This window comes from Pholis gunnellus (assembly GCF_910591455.1).
Source record: "Pholis gunnellus genome assembly, chromosome: 22".
In the NCBI taxonomy this organism is placed as follows: Eukaryota; Metazoa; Chordata; class Actinopteri; order Perciformes; family Pholidae; genus Pholis; species Pholis gunnellus.
Window position 1 is genome coordinate 2,732,953 of NC_136549.1, and position 20,413 is coordinate 2,753,365.

The window sequence follows — 20,413 nt, forward strand, 5'->3', positions numbered from 1 at the left end:
CGCACCTGTTGCGACACGTCCCGGTGTGATCGTGGCCTCGGGCTACTGATGTTTCCGAGTCATGGTGGGAGGCCGTAGATTCTAACTGGCACAAACCTCAGTCAGATAAAGTATCAATGAGTCAGGCAGACTAGACTAACATATTCTGCCCCTGCACTCTCCCTGCTATTAGGAGATGGAGAGAGGGTGGCAGCAGGTGAACATGGGGGATGCACTTTGGTCCATTTTTTGAACAAAGGGAATGACATCCTCCCTCAAATTGCTTTCTGTATGAAATGGGATGCAAACATTGCTCCATAGCGCTGCAAGTGATCAAAAACTGCACAGGGTACCTTTATGTTTAGGCAACAAACATCAATCTGATTGAGCTCAGGAAAAGCTTGTGTTCGTGCTTAAAAAGCTATCGGTCGAGGTAAGGGAAAGTTCATGGTTGTAGTTCAAATAATCCGATGCAGATCACAATCTCTGCAGTCAAAGTTGTAAATCCAAACATCCAATGAAGACAAATGAAATTATTATTTGAATGACATCAAGACGTTGCTTCTTTGGAAAACAACATAATGTAGTGAATCTCTTCAAGTTGATCGAGGAGATTTTCACAGGAAGCTGATATGAAATAGCTGTGTGGAAGACAAGAAATCTATCTAAATGTTGGATATGCTTTGGAAAATGGTTATGAATAATGTCAAGAGAATATGACTAGTTAGTAAGATATGCAAAAGTACAATACGGACCTTTGCAGGACTACTGTGTAGGATTTAGTTTCCTCCTCACATTATAACATAAAAGTCTTTCTCTAGAGTCAATATTTGGTTTGTCCGTTTTGGGCTACTGTAGAAACATGGCGGTGCAGTAGAGCCCCCTAAATCCTGCACACTGGTCCTTCAAGTTGACTTGAACGGCATCCCCCTGTTCTTTCCATCCTCATGAATCCTTCTACTGTGGTGTCAACTATATATATATATATATATATATAAAATATACGAATAATCAGCGTAAGGTGGTCGTTTTTTTAGGGAAACCTCAATGTCTTCTTGTTTGCTCTCTCTTCATCCCTCCATTCACTCTGGGAGTAACGGGAGCATCGACCACACCGCCAAGATCATTTCATTTTAATTGAGATGTCCATGTGAAGACGGACATGAATATTTCATTCCACAGGCCCTATTAATATGCTAAGGCCAGTCTAAATGTTTTAATATCAGCCGGGTAAATTATTGAAACTGTGTTCATGGGCAGCGTTGGATCATTCGTCAGAAATGTTTAGTCTCTGATGTTCAGGAAGTGATGGAATTTTAATCACGTGGCTCTCCAGCCAAAATGTAGGACGTGATTTCCCATGATGCACCGCCACATGTGCTGGACCACCCCTCCCTCCCCCGCACGCACGCGACCTGGAGTCTCCGTTTTTAGCTTTCTTAATTAGAGAGAAGGACAAGGAGACTGTGTGACAGGTATTTCTTCCTATTTCCAGGCCTGTCTCTCTGTCTCCCCATCTGTCTCGGAAGTCCCCAAGCATGTCAGACTCACACACACACACACACACTCCGGAAATTATTCAAAAAATCCTCATCTGATGTGCCACTGAGCACAGACGCGTCGGGCATCGGCCACGGCGATAAAGTTGGTGTTTCGAGTGACTGCACTTGGCAATTTAAAAAAACCCGCTTGCGCAGAGGCGGCACACACACACACACAGACACACACACACACACGTGCGGCGCATTGGAGAGGAAGATGGATCGGAGTACAGATTGTAAGTGACATGTTAATTTCTTCTCCGTCACTCACGACCGCGGCGTCCGTTATCAAAGTAAAGGGACACGAGCCCCAGCCGTCAAGACTCTCCCGTTCTTCTTCTCTTCTTTTCTCCTTCTCTACTTTTTTTTCTCCCGTCGCCGAGCGTTCTGGGCCCCGACTGTGATCAAGGAGGCGTTTAATGTCGCTTTCTGTTCACCCTGCCCCGCTACCCTGCCGGGGATCCTGTTTGATTCGTACACTAGACGACTGCTATTCATCTTGAAGGTCAAACCTCGTGTTAAGACAGTAAAAGGAGGAAGACTGTTTGTGTGAGGTGCAAAAAGAGAAGCTGGAGTTATGGTCTTTGCTCCTCCACAATTTCTCCTAATATTTTTCAAACACAAACCATTCCAGGCCACAACTTCAGGAGGTTTCGGTTAGAAAAGCACAATCAGGTTAAGTTCTGTTAGAAGCAACAAAAAAGGTTGGATTAGACAGCGACTTTTTTAAGAAGATGCTTAAAAAACGCAGCTACAAAGAGGCCAGATATTTGCTGACCTGCGCTAAAATGTTGCATATACTAAAACGCGGGAAAACTGCATTATCAAAGTGATTACATTAGACCCTTGTCAAAAAGAATGCCAACCATACAGTCCAATCAACAATGTCAGCAAAAATTGTGGTTTAATATTCACAAACAAAATATTTCCCCCGTCTTGCTTTGCTGTGTGTTTGCTTGTTCAGTGGTTAATTCACATTTAAATGTTTTTGTAATTGTCATGACACAAAAAACGGTACCTGTGACACATTTACGGAAAGCTTTAACTCATGCATCATATCTATCGAGCAGGTATGCTGAACCATACCAACATTTCTGACTTCACACTCGTCTAAAATAAAAGAAAACGCTTTTAAAAAGAAACATACACGTTATCTCCAAACACGTTCGCTCAACACTTCCATAGAAATACCACACTCAATTGTCAATCACCTGCACCCAGAATGCACCTGTGAAGACACCTGTAACCTATTAGGTCACTTAGAATCAGAGCTTGAACACTTGAAATACTAGGATTATAGGTCGACTGATAGGTCGGTTTGGCTGATGGCTGTGCAGCCGCCTGCAGTCCCACAGAGACCTACATCAGCGTTTTACATGGAGTCTGTCAAGTCTGTCATTTATTTATGCGCTATAGCCATAAATATGTGACAGACATGGAATTATGTTTTTCAATGTAAACTTTTTTTCCAGAAAGCTATTCTTCACTCCATAAAAAGTCCTAAAACCTTGAAGGCATTATTCTTTCTGGCGATTATGGTAAAAAAAATTGCGCTAAAACTTTTTGGCCCTGGTGAACAGCTGACAAAGTGGTGTTATATCATAATAGCTGTTTTTAGTTCATTTCTATATCAAGTAAGACAGAAAACATGCAGAAAATGTATCAGAGTATTAGATGAATAATTGTCTTTTTCCTTCTCCAAACTATCATTATTATATCGGTCGAGCTCTAAAAAGGATTAAAAAACGATTTAACTGTGACTTAAATGCTTCCACATAGTGTGCATTAAATGATTATAACTCTCCACTGTTCAATTGAGGATCACGTTTCATTATAATCATTATAATTAATTAATTAATCATTAATTAGTAATTATTATTATTATCATATCAATGTAAGGAGAGAGTGTGACATGTGACATTTGATAAAAAAGATTCAAAGCATCCCACATGACATTTGTCTGTATTTGCCACAGTGACCAACCCATCTGTTCTTCTTACTTCCTGTACGTGTGTGTGTGTGTGTGTGTGTGTGTGTGTGTGTGTGTGTGTGTGTGTGTGTGTGTGTGTGTGTGTGTCTGCAGGCAGCCCTGGTACTACGGCTGGGGCTTCAACCTGCCACGGGGTCAGGCTCTGCTGGACAAGTGGAACCAGATCCCCGACAACACAGACATCCTGGTGACACACTGCCCCCCACTGGGTGAGACACACATTACAACACACACATAGGCTCCAACATATGTCTAAAGTAAATTGTGTGTATGTACAGATCACTGAACTGTGAAAATAAATGATGATGTAGTATTCATTAACTTTACCTGTTGTTATTCAAAATGTTACTCATTAAATTATATTATTTGATCTGAATATTTATTCAAATCAAAGAAGCATAAAATGTACACAAGCCACTGGTGGAGCAAGAGCCGAAGCAGCAGGTAGAGATGGTGTTGATGTGAATGGTAATACCAAAGTATAAATGTCTTATCAAAAGAAAACCAACATGCATTGTAGTGATGTAGTGATTTTACAGTTTATTGATAGTTAAGTTCAAGTCCAAGCGTTGTTTATGTTACAGTTAACAGACATTGTGTTCTTTAATAATACTTAGCTTAATCTGATAATCTGTTTCCAGTTGTATACAAATTTATAATAAATAATTATAAAGGTTCTTTTCCCCACTAAAACTTTCCTGTAGCTTCCATCTGAGCTGCGTTACGGACAACTCGGAACTCAAAAATGTCCGACCTCCTAGAAACAATACAATGGAAGGTCACTCAGAGTCGGAGTTCCTACTTGTGAGCTCAGGTCAAACCCATCGACCATGACTTCATGAAGAAGCAGTGGTCTGAAGTCACACAATAGAAGTGAACATTGTAAATATTAAACCATCAACTAAAAGGCAATGTTTACTCTTTGTGTTTGATTAACATGATAAAAACTATCATATAATAAAACCTGTTCTCCTAAATTGATGTCAAAATATTTTTGCGATATGTTATTAGGTAGCTGGGTATGGTCCACAGTCTATGATAATTATCTTGTTATAAATTTAGTTATTTGGAAAAAATGTCGATGCTGCAATTATCAAATGAGAAATTTCCGACCTCCAAGTTGTCTGGAACGCAGCATAAGTTTCCGCCTAGTCCTGACCTCAGTAAATCCAGGGGAACACATAATCAACCTCTGTCAACATGTCTTTGCCTATTATTTGCATTATTCTTCCTAAAATGCATATGCAAAAAGAAAAAGATGCACCTGAACAAATAACAAACAAACTGCGACTACATCTGTTTGATCGATACACTGCATGTGTCTGGGCCAGAATACGTCACACCTGTGCCTGAAGAAAAGGTCCAAATGTTAATCTGGCTCTCAGTCCTTTATTTATTCATTCATTTAGTGACCTAAAAGTAGTCACATTTAAATTTATTGAATCCAGAAATACTGGCAACAGCCTATAAAATGTCCCTCATGTTTTATATTTGTTTAGTAGATATGATACAGTAACATGCAACAAAAAGATCCCCGGCTGGAATTGAACAGGGGATATTGCAAATTGACCCTTTGCTAAGCACCCCTCCCCCCAATTGCTGCCACTCCATCAAGCTGTAAGAGCTACCATAGAGCCCACACTGTCACTAACTGCACTTCCTGAAGAATTATCTTACTTGACCTCAATAGATCCTGCAAAACACAAACTACATAAACAACATCCATCTTCAGCTTTTACACAGACACCGTCAGCACGCTCTCTGTAGACGCTTTGTTTGGAAGTAGCGCTGATGAATCACTGTCGTATTGAGTGGATGAATAAAGGGGGAAGGTAATCAAAGCGGTGACTCACACACTCCGGTCATCTCGTCCTGCTCTGCGTGAAAACACACTTTACCTTCAGAGATTATTAGCCTTTTTTGTGATCGCCTTTCAGCTTTTATGTACTTTTTCGTCCTCACACACAAACATGGCACAGGTTTGAAACCAACACAGATGTGGACTCACAAGCTAACTGACATCCTGTCTGCCTCACACACACACACAGACGCTCGTGCGCATACACACTCTCCTCCCTCTCTCTGACTCTCACTCTCCCTCACACACTTTCACACCTCATCTCCTGCTGCAGCTGTGGTGCTCAGACGCGTGTGTGTGATTGATTTCAACGTCTGAGTCTCGGCCGCGAACACAGCCGTTTATTTTCCATTCAGCTTAGCGAAGTGTCTCCAGCTATCTGCTCGTAAGCCACCGGCATATGGAGCAGCTACAGCAGGCTACTAATGCATGAGACACACACACACACACACACACACACACACACACACACACACACACACACACACACACACACACACACACACACTCACACATATATAGACCCAGAATGACACTGGAGGGAATGGCATGAGAAAGAAAAAAAGGGGATGGAGGACAAAAGTTTTGCTAATGAAGTGGATTCTTCAAAGCGGCAGAGGTCAAGAAAAGACATCCTTTTTTAAAATATTTTTTAAGAAGGGTGTGAAACGAATGATGGCCGAGAAGGTGACAGAAAAAAAGGAGTTGTGAGCAAGACATCGTTTCGCACTGCAGCAAAAAGCTCCCGTCTTTTATGAGGCGCGATAAAACGGCAGATCGGCAGCTCGAGAGGAAGAATATGGCCTCTTTATCTGGCTGTGAGGAAGAAGTTAACAGCAGAGAGAGAGACAGAGAGAAAGTGAGACAAAAAGAGGAAAACAGGCGCAGTGCCCAAAGCAGCAGCTGCTTTGAAACAAGCAGCACATGAGAGCAAAATACCCCGAGACACAAAACAGCCCTCGTAACTTCTCACTTCACTTCCACCATCTCCCAAGGCTTGTAAAGAACACACTTACTGTTTTAAGGCAGCTTTTCTTTTTTTTTTTTTACTTAAACTGATATTAAAAGTATGTTTTTTACAGATAGAGACATTTCGAGGAGAAAGAAGTCAGACCGTATTACTTTACCATCTTTACCATCTTGATTCACTGCCAGCTAAAAACTGACGTTTTTATGTTTGTGTTGAGTATGAGATGGTCCATTAACTTTGTCCAGAGTGAGATTCTTTGCACGATGCTTACAAGCATACAATTACCCGAAATGGCCACAAACCTTTGTATAGTTTTGCTATGCGATTTCAAACTACTGTTCAAATTTGACTTGAGGTTGAGACTCGAGTTGCAAAAATGAGGACTTACTATTAGGGATTAAGAATTTTCTTTGACTACTAGTCCATAAACAATTCAGACTTTTCTTGGACTTGTACATTAAGACTTCAGACTTGGCTTGAACTCGCCCTTAAATACTTCAGATTTGACTTGGTCTGCTCCTTAAAACTAGAGACTTAACTTCCCCTACTTGTGAGACTGGTATTGGACATGACCGTAGAAACTCAAAACATTGGACTCGCCCATAAAAACTTGAGAATTGACTGGGCTTGTCCTTAAGATGTGGCTTGGCCTCGCACTTCAAGACTTGAGACGTGGCTTTAATCAGTTTTAAACCGTTGGTTTATTGGAGGCCCTTTCATGTTTTAATATGAAAATGTATTTAATTAATCTTGATTTATATCTGTAATCTTAGAGACAAGGTTCAATCAGAAGTCACGGCAATCATTTTCTCCATAGACATTTATCCAAAGGTGATAAAAACGTAACTTTATTTTTGAGTTTTTTAAAGCTTCCAGTCAAACTGTGCCATGAGTTGCTCAAAGGTCTTTAATTAAACCTCCCTCCTGTTTCTCGAGTTGCTGGTTAGGTCTAGTCCACCTGCTATCCCACAATGCTTTGGGAAGCAATTATCATTTCAGCAATTCATCTTGTAGAAAATGAGTAGGAGCTCACTTCTTACCACACCACAGTCTGTGGGTTCACAGTTAGGGTTGCAATGTCATCGTCTTTAAATCTGTTCCTCTGTCCGTCCATCATTTTGGTCCAAAGATCAAGATATTTATCTACTGGCCAGATTTCTATGAAATCTGCTCTGGTTATGGTAATCTCATGATCAATTTGGAGAAGATGCTGTTTATTGAAATGTTAGTTTCTGCAGAAAAGATGGAGGCACGAGCTCCTCGGTCATTTTATTTCTACGACTTGATGCTTTTATTGACTCAGCATCAGCAGCATCCCTCCTCGCAGAGCAGCCACTAAATCATATACACTCCATGCTTCATCCTTGTCACACACACTGTGAAGTCTGCATCTGTGTGTGGCTGTGATTGATCTTTATTTTCTATGGTTGCTTTCTAAGAGTCTTTTTATTTTTTTGGTGCTGCGATGTGCAGTTTGCCATTAGACAAGGAGTCTGAAATGGACAGCTTTGTTTTAAAATGTGATGTATGACTTTTTGAAGGGAGATGAAATGTATAACCGTCGCGGAGACGCATTCAGTCATGTAAACACAGAAAATCAACCCAACAGTATCATCACACTGCTGCCCGCATTACAGTAATGATCCAAACCGGATCATTACTGTATAACACTTTATGTAAGAAAGTAAGGATTGAACAGTTCATAGTTTTGTTACTATTTTAAAACAGTCAAATATGACTGATAACAAAATATATATATTTTTATCGTCTATTAACATGGTTGACCTTTAGTGGTCATAGTAGTTATGATGGTAGCAAAGGAGGAAATCAGTTGTCGAAGTTTAGCATATAAATAGAGCAACACAGTCCACCTAGTGAGGAAGTAGGAGTGAATTGAGAGGTCAAACAAACACAGGACTTTCACCAAGGAGACCGCTATTTGTGTCAACAAGCAGACTTTTTTAAAGTTATGTACGTAACCACGTCACGTAGTATAGCACGTAGTATAGCACGTAGTATAGCACGTAGTATAGCACGTACAAACAAATGGATTTTATTTTACCGTAATTTTCTATGGTTTACATTTTGTACTACCATGTCATTTGCAAGTGTCTTCATCATTTCAAGTGTTGATTGTGAAAATAAATGTTAGTTTGCCACGTTGCCAACATAAATGTATACTACTTATTTTATCCCAAACCGCAATCTTCTACTAAATCTAACCTAAATGTTTTTGTTGCCTGAATTTAAAGATGTTTGAATTCACTATATTATGTTTCACTTTCACAACGTGGGGGGGGGGGGGCCTGAAGTATTCTAATAGTAGGGATCCACTTGCCCATTCAATCAGCTGTTAACATTCACAATGGGTGACAGTTTTCTTATAAGTTTGAATGGTTGAGTTGAGTGGTAATTATACAGCACATTTCCCACAATGCAATGCAATATTTAGAGGACCTACAGTACCCGCTCAATAAAACGTGAAACGTGGCATTGTTCTGCTATTCACTGCCCCTCCTCTCCACCCACAGTAGGCTCGACTGACCACATTGCATTGTAGCTCGCTGTCCATCTCCACATTATAGTGAGAAACATAGAATATTACAAAGCGGACAAATATTATAACCAATTTATAACAGTGGAAGACTTTCTTTCGCCAACTAACTACATTACACCACCTCATTATCTAATTTCGGACCACAGCTCTTCATATGTTCCATGGCGTTTTTGCAGGCTCTGTGAGAAGCAGCATGTTTAGTGAAAAGTGTGTTTGATTTGTGTGTTACTGTGTGTAGGTTTCCTGGACTGGGTCCCGAAGAAGATGCAGCGTGTGGGGTGCATGGAGCTGCTGAACACAGTCCAGAGGAGAGTCAAGCCCAAGTTACATGTGTTCGGACATATTCATGAAGGTACTTGAACGAGCTTGTAAAACACTCAACTCCCAACAACCTCCGCAAAGCAGGTAGACCAGCGTGTATGTTAAATCCAGGGGTTTAAAATAACTGAAGAGGACTTGGTTGAGCCATTTAAATGCCAATCAGTAAATGGACTGTACTTGCATAGCGCTTTTCTAGTATTCCGACCACTCAAAGCGCTTTAACACTACATGTCGTTCACCCGTTCACACCCATTCATTCACTGATGGGAGGGGCTACTATGCAAAGTGCCACCTGCTTTTCAGAACTATCTACCATTCCTACAACATTCACACACTATAGGCACAGCTACGGAAGCAATAAGGGGTTAAGTGTCTTGCCCAAGGACACATCGACACAGACTAGCGGAGCCGAGGATCAAACCTCCGATCCTCTGATTTAAGGACGAACCTGCTCTACCACTGAGCCACAGTCGCCCCATTTCAACATTTTAACCGTCTCAGATCTTCTCTGTGGATTTTGGCTCTTGGACAATAAGAAGACGCAGAGTCTTGGTGGTCCTTAAGTGAATGAATCAAACTAACACAGTGGAAACTAAAATAGTGCACTCAGATCTCCGGCAGGTGTGTCTGCAATGACCACTGCTTTATTATTTGATTGAATAAAAACCTCAATCGCCCCATCGTCTAGACAGCAAGCGTACCACTCCCACAACAGATTTGAATCTACTCAGCTGTCTGCACCGGCTCTGGGCAGCCACGCATCTCGGCTGCTACGTCCCAGGCGTAATCGCAACCTGAAGCTGTTTTAGCTTTCAACAAAATGTAGTTGATGGTTGGAGGTTGATGCCCAATAAAAAAAGGCTCTGAATGCACAAATGTATTTATATTTTACAACCTTGTCAGCGCAGTGTGCTGCTCTATGGCTCTGTCCAGAGACCAGTTTATGATTCCACAGACTCTCCCTTCACTTTTGCGTGGGTTTTTTTGCACTGTTTATTCATGTGTAAACTGTAACCAACACTGTACATTTACTGCCACTATACAACTTCACTGCTGACGTTGTTTGCGGCTTACCTAGGCGCGCAAAACTGGACAGAAACTGAAGCGGTTGTTGATCACTTGCGGCCCAGACCGGCCGGTTAAGAGGTGAGAGGAGTCAGCAGTCAATGACAGAATGAAACAGTCAATGACATAGGTTTTCAAAAATTGTTAATCACTGCAACACTGAGAGTATACAGTTATTAATGAGCACAGAAAATATGCTGATGATTCCAGCAGTATGCGAGATTAGCCGTGGACAGACACACACACGTGATACACACATGCACACGCATACGACTGAATACATTATCTCCCCTCAGGTTTACACGAAGGGGAGATTATGCCATTGGCTAATGTATATTAATTAAATTATATCCCCACATACATACAAACATGTTTGCACTGTGATGGTTTTTATTCACTAAATATGAACTAACCCCTGCCCCACCCCCTTTTATTTACCGAATACAGTCTATAATAATAATAATAATGCATTTTATTTGTAACGCACTTTTCATTCAGAGAATCTCAGAGTGCCACAGAGCCAGTACATAGTAAAAACATCGATTTAAAACATAGTTAAAACAAACTATATCAAAAAAATGAGTAAACATAAGCATAATAGAAAACAGTGAAAGAACAGAAACACAAAAGAAATAGCTGACAGTGATTTAACACAAGGTCAGAAACACCTTCCTGAATAAAAAGGTTTTTAGGCCGGTCTTAAAAGAGTCCAGTGTCTGTGTTGCCCTTAGGTGGTCAGGGAGACTGTTCCATAGACGCGGTGCTGCCGAGCCAAAGGCCCGGTCGCCCATGGTGCGGAGCTTGGTGTTGGGGACCCGGAGGAGCGAGCTGTTTGAAGATATGAGGGTGCGGGTGGAGGTTTGGGGAGTGATGAGTTCTTGTAGGTAGGGAGGTGCATGTCCATTTATGCATTTATGTGTGAGTAGTAGGACTTTGTAGTCAATTTGTAGGAATGAGACAGGGAGCCAGTGTAGTGAGTGTAGAATGGGTGTTATGTGCTCATATTTCCGGACTCTCATCAGGATCCTGGCAGCGCTGTTTTGGATGTATTGCAGCTTCTGGATGCTCTTGCCAGTGATCCCAGTGAAGAGTGAGTTACAGTAGTCCAGTCTTGAGGAGATAAAGGCGTGGATGAGCTTCTCTGCATCTGACAGGGTTAAAATGGGGCGGAGTCTACACATCTTAAGGCTCACATAAATCCTTATGACCTGAATTCATAGAATGCAATATCATATTTTGCATCAAAAAATATAAGAGGGACCTCTACTTTATCACAATCTGAAGGCGGCAGTTACTTTACATACATTTTTACACCCATCACTGTGTCTGAATCATTCTCACATGTCCCACCTAAACATTAAGCTTATTATTTAAATTAACCAATCAAATGTAGCAAAAAGCCATGTATTTAAAATATGGTATTGTTTTTTCCTTAAATTAAATATTTTTAAGTTAAACTGACTAAAACAATTAAATTCTAGCCATGTAAACTTAGATAATATGGAGATAATGTTCAATAATTTTCTTGAAGAAAATGCTTAAAGTGTATATGAAAGAATAGCTGAGCAGCCACATCCCTCTGAGCATTACATCCAGGCCAGCGAGGGCAGAGAGGCCGTCTCCCTGGGCTGAAGGATTGCTTTTTTGGGGTTATCAGGTCAGTGATGAGCCCGTGCAGCAGTCCCCCACCACAGAGAACCAGATTAGAAACTAGATCACACTTTATATTAGGAGAAAGAGGCTGAAAGCAGCTCTCTTCATTAATGCGAGGACTCCGAGGGGGAACTCGGAAAGACAGCCATTATCCTCAGCGTGTTTTGTATTCATGTATTCCAAATCTGAAAGCACCAACATGGACATCTGCTCGGTTCCAAGAGATGGTGAACGTGACACCTACACTTAACAGAAAATCACTGGTAGTGCAAAGTTAAATTGTACTGTGGTTCTTTCTGAGAGATGGTAGTTAACTTATGCTCGACAAAATGGTAACACTTTTACATCTGCCATTTGGAAGCAACGTCGATCCAAAGTGCCTTTGGAGCAGAGATTTTTTAACTGTAGTGGTGTTAGTGTCACACTCATGCATACATTTGCTCAAACTGGATTCTCGCCATTTTGGAAATGACAAAGATGCGCTGCTATGCTATAGCGCCAATAACTCTGGTGTCGTTTGGTTGTCCAAGAGATTAACTCCATGTATTTATTACGATCGCCATCAGATGCATCACAGTTGCTTTTCGTCCCGGGGTCCACTGTGATTGCCAGTTCTTCCCCTGATTATTTAATCATATATTGGTGGATATTTACTGAAGATTTGCATTGGGGAGGCAAGGTTTTAGTGGTAAGCAGTAAAAAAGTGTAAATAATTCCATAATGGGTTACATTGAAATTAGCCCTGTAATAAAAGAAAAACTGCTTTGAGTTCTTTCAATTTAGAGGCATACAATAAAGGAGGAGAGAATATAAGTGTATACAAATAGCTGCTTTATGACTGACTACAGCAGCTCAGGAAATTCTGCCTGAAATGTAACATCTGGGAAAGACAGGTGTCAAATCTACAGAAGAGTTTTATGGTCAGGCATTAGGGGAAAACGAGAGAAGGAAGATTTCTATTGAGCATTTCTAGAATAATGTCAAAATGTCAATAGTATTCGTTCCAGGCATAAGATTTTATTTTGCATCTTTACAATAAAAATAAAATGGTGACAGTAAATTTGAAATACCATTTCAAGAATGAAGTCTAATTGTGGAGAATAAAGTTGTCTTTTTGAGAATAAATTCAAAATGTTGAGGATATAGTCAACATACCATACATTCAAGAATAAAGTTGTCTTTTTGAGAATAAAGTTGAAATGTTGAGAATAAACACGAAATGTCATACGTCGTACTTTTAAGTATAAATTAAGTTGCAACCCTCACCACATATGCTGAAATTCCACCTTAATCTCAAAATGCTGTAAGATTTTAAAGAAATCTTCCTTCTCTTATTCTCTCTCTCTCTCTTCTCTCTTTTTCCCGAATGCCCAGGTTACGGCATGATGACCGACGGCACCACAACCTTCGTCAACGCCTCCGCCTGCACTGTCAACTTCCTGCCCATGAACGCGCCCATCGTCTTTGACCTCCCGAACCCCGGGAGGACCACATGACTAGAGGAGGCTCGCCCCAAAACGCCAGCCGTCGATCAAGAGAAAAGAGCTAGGAGTGGCAGGTGAGGGTCGGCAAAGCAGATTCTGTAAATACAAGGCAGGTGTGTGTGTACATGCCCGGAGACGGAGCGGAATAAAGGGAGGGGACACTTCCTTTCTGCTGTTATTGTTATTTTATGTGCCATCATTTCTTCATCTGAGTCTAAAAGCAGACAAATGGGCGAGCGGAGAGATCAATGCGGACAAATCTCTGTCCTCTTTTACTGCACTGACAATCTGATGTGGTCTCAGAGAGACGAGAGAGACACTGCACCTACGTCGAGCCATGTAACACGTTGTTCTACGTTGTTCTTCACTCCATTTAAATGAACTGAAACCATTAGGACTTAAAGTGAAGCACCTCGTCTACGTGAGAGTTTTTGGCTGAGCCACGACTCAACAGCAGCGACGTTACATTGGCCTCCCCGGAGGGATTTTCACAGAACTTTTCAACCCCCCTCATCTTCCTTCTGTTTCTCTCCCTTCCTCGGGCCCAGAGAATGATGTTTGTTTTTTTTTGCCAGCGTGTGCAATCAAAGCGAGTGTGTGAGGGCAGCAAGAGGTCTCAGCCAGGGGCTGTGTGAGAGTCGGGGTGTCAGCCATGTTGACACCTCTCCCCCTGGGCCTCATTAAAGCCCTCATAAGCCTCTTAACCGTGCCTAGAGGAGGACGCGGAGGAAACCACATGCGACACTTCCCCTTTGTTTTGGTTTTTTCCTCCCCTCTCCACTCCTCTTTCCTTGTACCTCCCCTTTCACCTTTTTCTCCTCTTCTTATATGTTTTCCTTTTCTCTCTACTATCCACGCTGTGAAGGACTAGCATGGCTTGTTAGCTACGACTGAGGGCGGGCTTTTTGGACAGGTGCTACATGCTAGCGCTATTCCTGGACAGTCAAACTGGTGGTTGTTTCTAGGACCGTCCCTCGTGTCGGGAGAGACTTTTCACCCTTTTTTAAGAGGAGTAAAGCTGTAACTACATGTACTGTAACTGGTTTAATGTAAATGTTTTCTGTCAATGTAAAGAAAAAAAAAGGTTTTCTCAAAGATTTCCAAGCTGTTGCAAGCTTTTCAAAAAGACTTAATATTTGTGGTTGTTACATTTCCTTTGGTCTATTTCTTAATAATGTAAATGCTTATGATGGTATTTTCTTCTCTGTGAAGCTACTCTGCCCCATTTTGGTGATTATTAACTCTTTCATGTCTCTTTGCAGTTTGTGTGTGTTTTAAAGAAAAAAAAGTGATTTCTTTTTTTTTCTGCTCTGCTCTATTTTCTGAATAAGGCTGTTCTCAGTAAGAGTCTGAATGTGCTTAGCATAACAAGACCACGTCACACTTTGATCTCGCTGCTCTCCGACATTATGTATGAAACGTTCCCCGAGGCTGCAGCTTACTCTCGCTTCCTCAGCACATCAGCATTCATTGTGCCAGCTGATGTCTTAATGTTTCCAAATAGGCAAAAAGAAGGAAAGACGCAGCAGAATAACTCACCAAGAAACTCTGTGTGTGTGTGTGTGTGTGTGTGTGTGTGTGTGTGTGTGTGTGTGTGTGTGTGTGTGTGTGTGTGTGTGTGTGTGTGTGTGTGTGTGTGTGTGTGTGTGTGTGTGTGTGTGTGTGTGTGTGGATAACAGTGGAAGGTGTGTGTAATGTTACGTGGAGCAGGTTGAGTTTTAGGCAGATCCTCACTTCTTCAAGGGGCAGGTTTAGTATTAAGATTAGGTTTAAATTATGGTGCGCTGCCCAGTAGGAGCACTGCATCTTAATAAAACACAGGCAAATGCAGAAATCATAATTGCCAATTTGACAACAGATGCATCTGGAGCATAATGTAGGAAGTCCTAGTATACAGATGCTAATCTAGATATTGTACCACCTGCAGATGATTGTGATAAACCTATACAGACACTCTGTATCTCCAATAATATCGGGCCCACACAGTCAGAGTGATAGCAGTAAAATACATTCATTTAGAAATGTTGAAGCTGCTCAGATTCATGGAGCTGCTATTTTTTACTTTTGTTAACATTGCGAGGGCATTTGGCCTTGGTGGAGCTCTGCGGTCTCAGGGTGCACTTCTAGTTTATTATGTATTTGCAGCCCTTTTTTTAAATGTGGCATTTGTCAATTTAGTGAATATGAATATATTGGCAATATTTTCGTTGCAGGTTTTACTAGTAATTAAACTAACTGTAGAAGCAGGTGGAAGCCTCATTGAAGTCCAAAGACAATGGTAGGTTTATTGACCGCAAATGTTGTAGTCTGTGCAGAGTAGGTAAAAGGGTTTTAGATTTCTAATTGTGAACATAATGAAGTAAAAAAATAGTCCACAAACAGGTTACATGGCAGACAAATAAAGGCTGTTTGCTAATAACGGCTCAGAAAGGTAAAAATGTATGTCACGTCATTCTCGGCTTTGCTGCTTTGATCTTACAGTTATCTTATGAAACAGAAACATTGTTCTTAATAATTCTGACACTTGAAAATGTTTCCCATGAAATCTTGATCACGGAAAGTATGGGTTGGCTTTAAACCGGCTCAGCCGGCGGACGTGTCCGGTGAGCTTGCTCAAAATCAGCAACCAGCAGTGAAATGGCAACAATAAGTGTCATATATACTGTACATATGTAGGGAACCCCAAACGACCCGTTCTGATGATAGATAATTGCAAATTGTACACTATAATTAACCTTCTGGTTTCTTTAGGGTTCTCTCCTGATGAGAATACGCATCATTATTAAATATATATCGTGATAATTATCACTATCGATCAAATCGATTGTGAAAATATCTTTGGCCATATTGTCCAGCCCTACTTCGATGCCATTTTTTTCTGTCACTGCTTAGGTTTTTCATGCAGAACTTTCACATTAATAGCCTACTAGGAAAGGAAGAGGGTGTTTAATGGTATGTTATATTGTCACGCAGGTAAGAACTAGCTCTGCTCAACACCTTAAGTATTTATGAGAAACAAACAGTTGCACCATTTTCACTTCACTAACTGGTTGTGTTGGATCAGAAGAATTAATCTATCATTACGATCCAGGATTTTGGGCATGGATTGGGGAGACTTGAGTTGGGGTTAGCAGTAATAGTCTGAATGTATCCAGGAGATGGTGTTGCACAACGTAGGGTGTGGATATGCGTCTATGTGAGTGTATTTAATACAAATAATAAGAGAGAGTAAAAGGAGAAGGAGTGCTCAGCCTCATCGTTTAGAACACAAACTTAATTAACGTCTGCGGCGTTCCAAGAAAGGAATAAAAGGGAACTATTAAAAACCAAAATATGGGAGGAACTTTCATCTCTCAGTTTCATGAAGAGCCGTCTGTTTGGTCCGACTCTCCACTTCCAGTCCTCATTTAGACGTCTCTTTGATGCTCCTCTGCTTCAGTAGCCGTGTTATGTGTGTTTCCTGTTTTTTTTTTCCAAGAGTGAAAAAAAAGAAAAAAAAAGTGCTTGTACTATTTCTTGATTTCTTTCTTGAGGCATGCTTAAAGGAGTTAATGACTTCTGCTACTCAGACAATCTGCATATGAAGAGTTTTGTTCCATAATGAGATATGTACTGTTTTTTAAAAAAAAATGCGGGGGGATGCCACCAACACACACATGCCGAATGATTGACAGCTAAAACTTGAAAGCAGAATGTGGTGGTACTTTTACGTGGTACTCAATAAAACATCGTTTGTGTCCTTGGTAACATTTCTATTGGCTGGATACTTCAACGTTACTGGATGGTTATGAACTTCAGATCTTTTTTTTTTTTTAAATGGACATATAACATTTTGGAATGAAAGTGTTCATATGGTATTGTATTTTGCCATCGTTGTTCGGGAAATTCTTTGGGACAGGAAAATGAAAACCCAACAACTGCAAAAATGTAACTGTGTTGCTCCTGGAGACAACTCTAAAATGTAAATTTCCTCTCTTTCTTAAAAACCACATGGATTCTGCTGGTTCTGAGAGATTGTTCACTGATTGAATAAAACCTTATCTGTGACTTCTGGATCATGCTTCCCTTACTTCCATCCTCGCTCTTCCCCTTTTGTCTCTCTCCCATCCTTTATTAGAGGTGGCGAGGAAACTTTTCCCGTCCTGTTTTTTTCCCCCTTTTGTTCCAAATCAAAGGTATCTATGTCTCGTATCAATTATAGAGCCCAGAGCAGCGAGTTAATTTCCAGTATAAACCCTCGCTGCTCCGTGTCTGTCTCCCATTTTGCGCTGCAGGTCTTCCACACCTCTGCACATTCTAATGAGAACCCTCGTTCAAATAATTACATTAGTAATCCCAGGGGGAGACCGGGTAATTTATTCGCGGATGGCTTTTTTACTTTGCCATTAATACAACTAGCTTTTATATATTCCTTTCTTCCTCCAGGTCCCTCCCTCCCTCATTTTTTTTCTCACTCTGCCTCTCCTACCACGATGCTGAGCTTTTTTTCTCAGTTCTGATCATCCCTTTTTCTGTTTCCATCTGCTCGTCCCTCTCCCAGCTCCCCTCAGATAATGACTCCCAGTAAATGTTTCCTCTCCTTCTCTGAGAGCTTCTGTACTACCTTGCTGCGGCGGCAGCGCTTTCCTTTGAATGAATGACAGACGTCCCCTCCGTCTCCTTGTCATCCATCTTACTTTTCACTTCCCGTGCGAACAAAAGATGCGCCCGGTCTTTCCCACCGTCTGCATCATAAGAAAGGCACTTTATTTGATTGGCTTTGGAACACAAATCAGTGTCAAATAGTCAGGCAGGAGAACACGTCTCTCCTTGTTCATCTTTATTTTTTTCCCCCATATTTTTTCAGTCGTCAAATCCCTTGATGGATCTATTTATCGAATCAGTGAAAGATCAAATTTGGAATTCTAAAGTCTTGCTGTGAGGGCCAGAAAAAAAACACCAAGAGGCCCTCAACCCTTCCCATATCAGTTTGAGAATTTGTGATAATTTTGCCCACAAATATATTACTAAAGAATATGCACCATGGAAACATAATATTAACCAAAGTATTAAAAGTAGACACAGGGCCTCTCTAAAGGGCCGTCTTAAAGCTTCAGTTGGTAACTTTAATAAAAAATATAAATATCAAACTGTCAATATATCCTGCATGAGACAGATAATCTGTAAAAAAAAAGAAATCTGCTTCTTTTGCCTCCTCTTAAGCTCTTAATGGCATTTGGAAGATTCCAACGTGCCCGAAGAAGCCGAGGAGTCTCTAACGCAGCTGTCAATCGCTGCTGGTGAATTTCAACTGCCAAACTAGGCAGCGCTGATCAAATATGAATTAAGATTCTGTTACTTCATCGCCTATTTCTCACAGTACACTAAAATATGTTCTCAGAAACATATTTTCGGGTACTGTTCAGCTGTCAAATGAGAAAGTTCCCTCCGGACGGTGGGATTTTATAAATCTAAATTTAATCAATCAATTTAAGATTAAATTAAATTGGAATTATTATTTTTTTGTTTATTTGTATATTCTGTGTATGTACGTTGCTCTCAACGTAAAAACAAAAGATTAAAAATCCATGTATGCATACACATACAAGGATTCTGATTCTGTAATGTTATAGAGAAGTTTTCAGAGGAAGCTAATTAGAGGTGCTGACCATTTCAGCATATTACCATATAACTCATTTACAATTAAATAAAATAACCACAAATTATAACCAAACACTAAAACTACGGCCCCCGAGAGTCGGGGCCCTCGGTGCAGCTGGTAACCCGGCCGCCCTTGTTGAAGCAGCTGTATGCAGCTGGGTGAAGGTCAGTGAAGAAAGGCCCAAGTAGCAGATCCTCCCGGTGGTGTCGTTATCGACGTAAGAGCTGAGGTGGAAGAACTCCTCCTCGCTGAAGTGCCGCAGCACCTGCAGGGAGACAACGGCAAAAGTTGGAGTGTGTGTGTGTGTGTGTGTGTGTGTGTCCTGGTGTGTTAGGTTGAGGGGTTTAGGAGATGTCATCGCTAACCAGCTTGCTAATTGTTTCTATCGATTGGCTCCTTGTCGTCAGTGGATTGTACAGCAGGTAAATGGCAGGGACAATAAAACAGGAGTGTCAGCTGCTGTTCTCCTGGGCCGAAACGTCAGCGTGGTCTTGTTGCAACCTTCAGCTTAATTGAACAATTTAAATTACTGATTGGCTGTCAAGTGAACAGGTGTGTGTGTGTGTGTGTGTGTGTGTGTGTGTGTGTGTGTGTGTGTGTGTGTGTGTGTGTGTGTGTGTGTGTGTGTGTGTCTGTAGGTTTCGGTGTGCGTGTGTGTGTCTTTGCAAGCTTGCAAGTTTGAGCTCCATGGATTTTCAGTCACTCTCCTTCAGACATTTTGATAGAAGGGACACAAGCGGAGCTGCATCAATAATTCATAAAGAACCAGTTTATCAGAGTGTTTGGCAGAACCCCTACCTTCCTGAAGTCCTGCTTGGGGACACTTGCGGGCGGGGTCACACGTCAGGAAGCGGCATCGGACGGAGGTCCAGGAAGAGTGGACCGTGTCGCTCAGAACCCCCTGGCCCATCTGAAACCATGCGGGATCGCCATCAGACCCCCGGACAGAAGGAAAGGAACAAAGGAGAAAGAAAACAACACATAAAGGTGAGAGCACCCACATGATCGGTACCATTTTCTTCTTCACAAGCTGAGAACAAAGTGTTTTTTGTGTCTGTAAACTTGCGCACAGACACACCATCGAATCAAATAAGATGCAGGGGGTCTCTGCAATTCTACACAGATGGTCGGTTTCTGGTCGAGACAATGCAGGTCTGTGATTCCAAAGTTGGTTTGGAAAGGTTGCAGCTCATGGGTTGCCAGATAAGGCCCTCACCCACGCGCTCCACTGAAGCTCGGGGGCTCGGCTTAGTCGCTCAGCAGGAGTCCTTTTAGATCGTGCCCACCCGTGTGTCATTGTTCAAAGCTTCATATACACCTCCCCATGCCAGAAAAAAAGGCACCGCGACTTACC

General features: G+C 41.4%; 1 protein-coding gene across 2 annotated transcripts in view; it reads left to right on the forward strand.

The window, feature by feature from the left end:
* Positions 1–13,430, forward strand: part of mpped1 (metallophosphoesterase domain containing 1) — a gene marked incomplete at both ends in the record, with an annotated part of 83,451 nt that extends 70,021 nt beyond the window's left edge. For both annotated transcript variants that reach the window (XM_079183755.1, XM_079183754.1), the window contains 3 exons: positions 3,604–3,719; positions 9,134–9,247; positions 13,309–13,430. In XM_079183755.1, the coding sequence (XP_079039881.1) occupies positions 3,604–3,719; positions 9,134–9,247; positions 13,309–13,430 (352 nt within the window). The remainder of the gene's footprint in view (positions 1–3,603; positions 3,720–9,133; positions 9,248–13,308) is intronic.
* Positions 13,431–20,413: the final 6,983 nt, after the last annotated feature.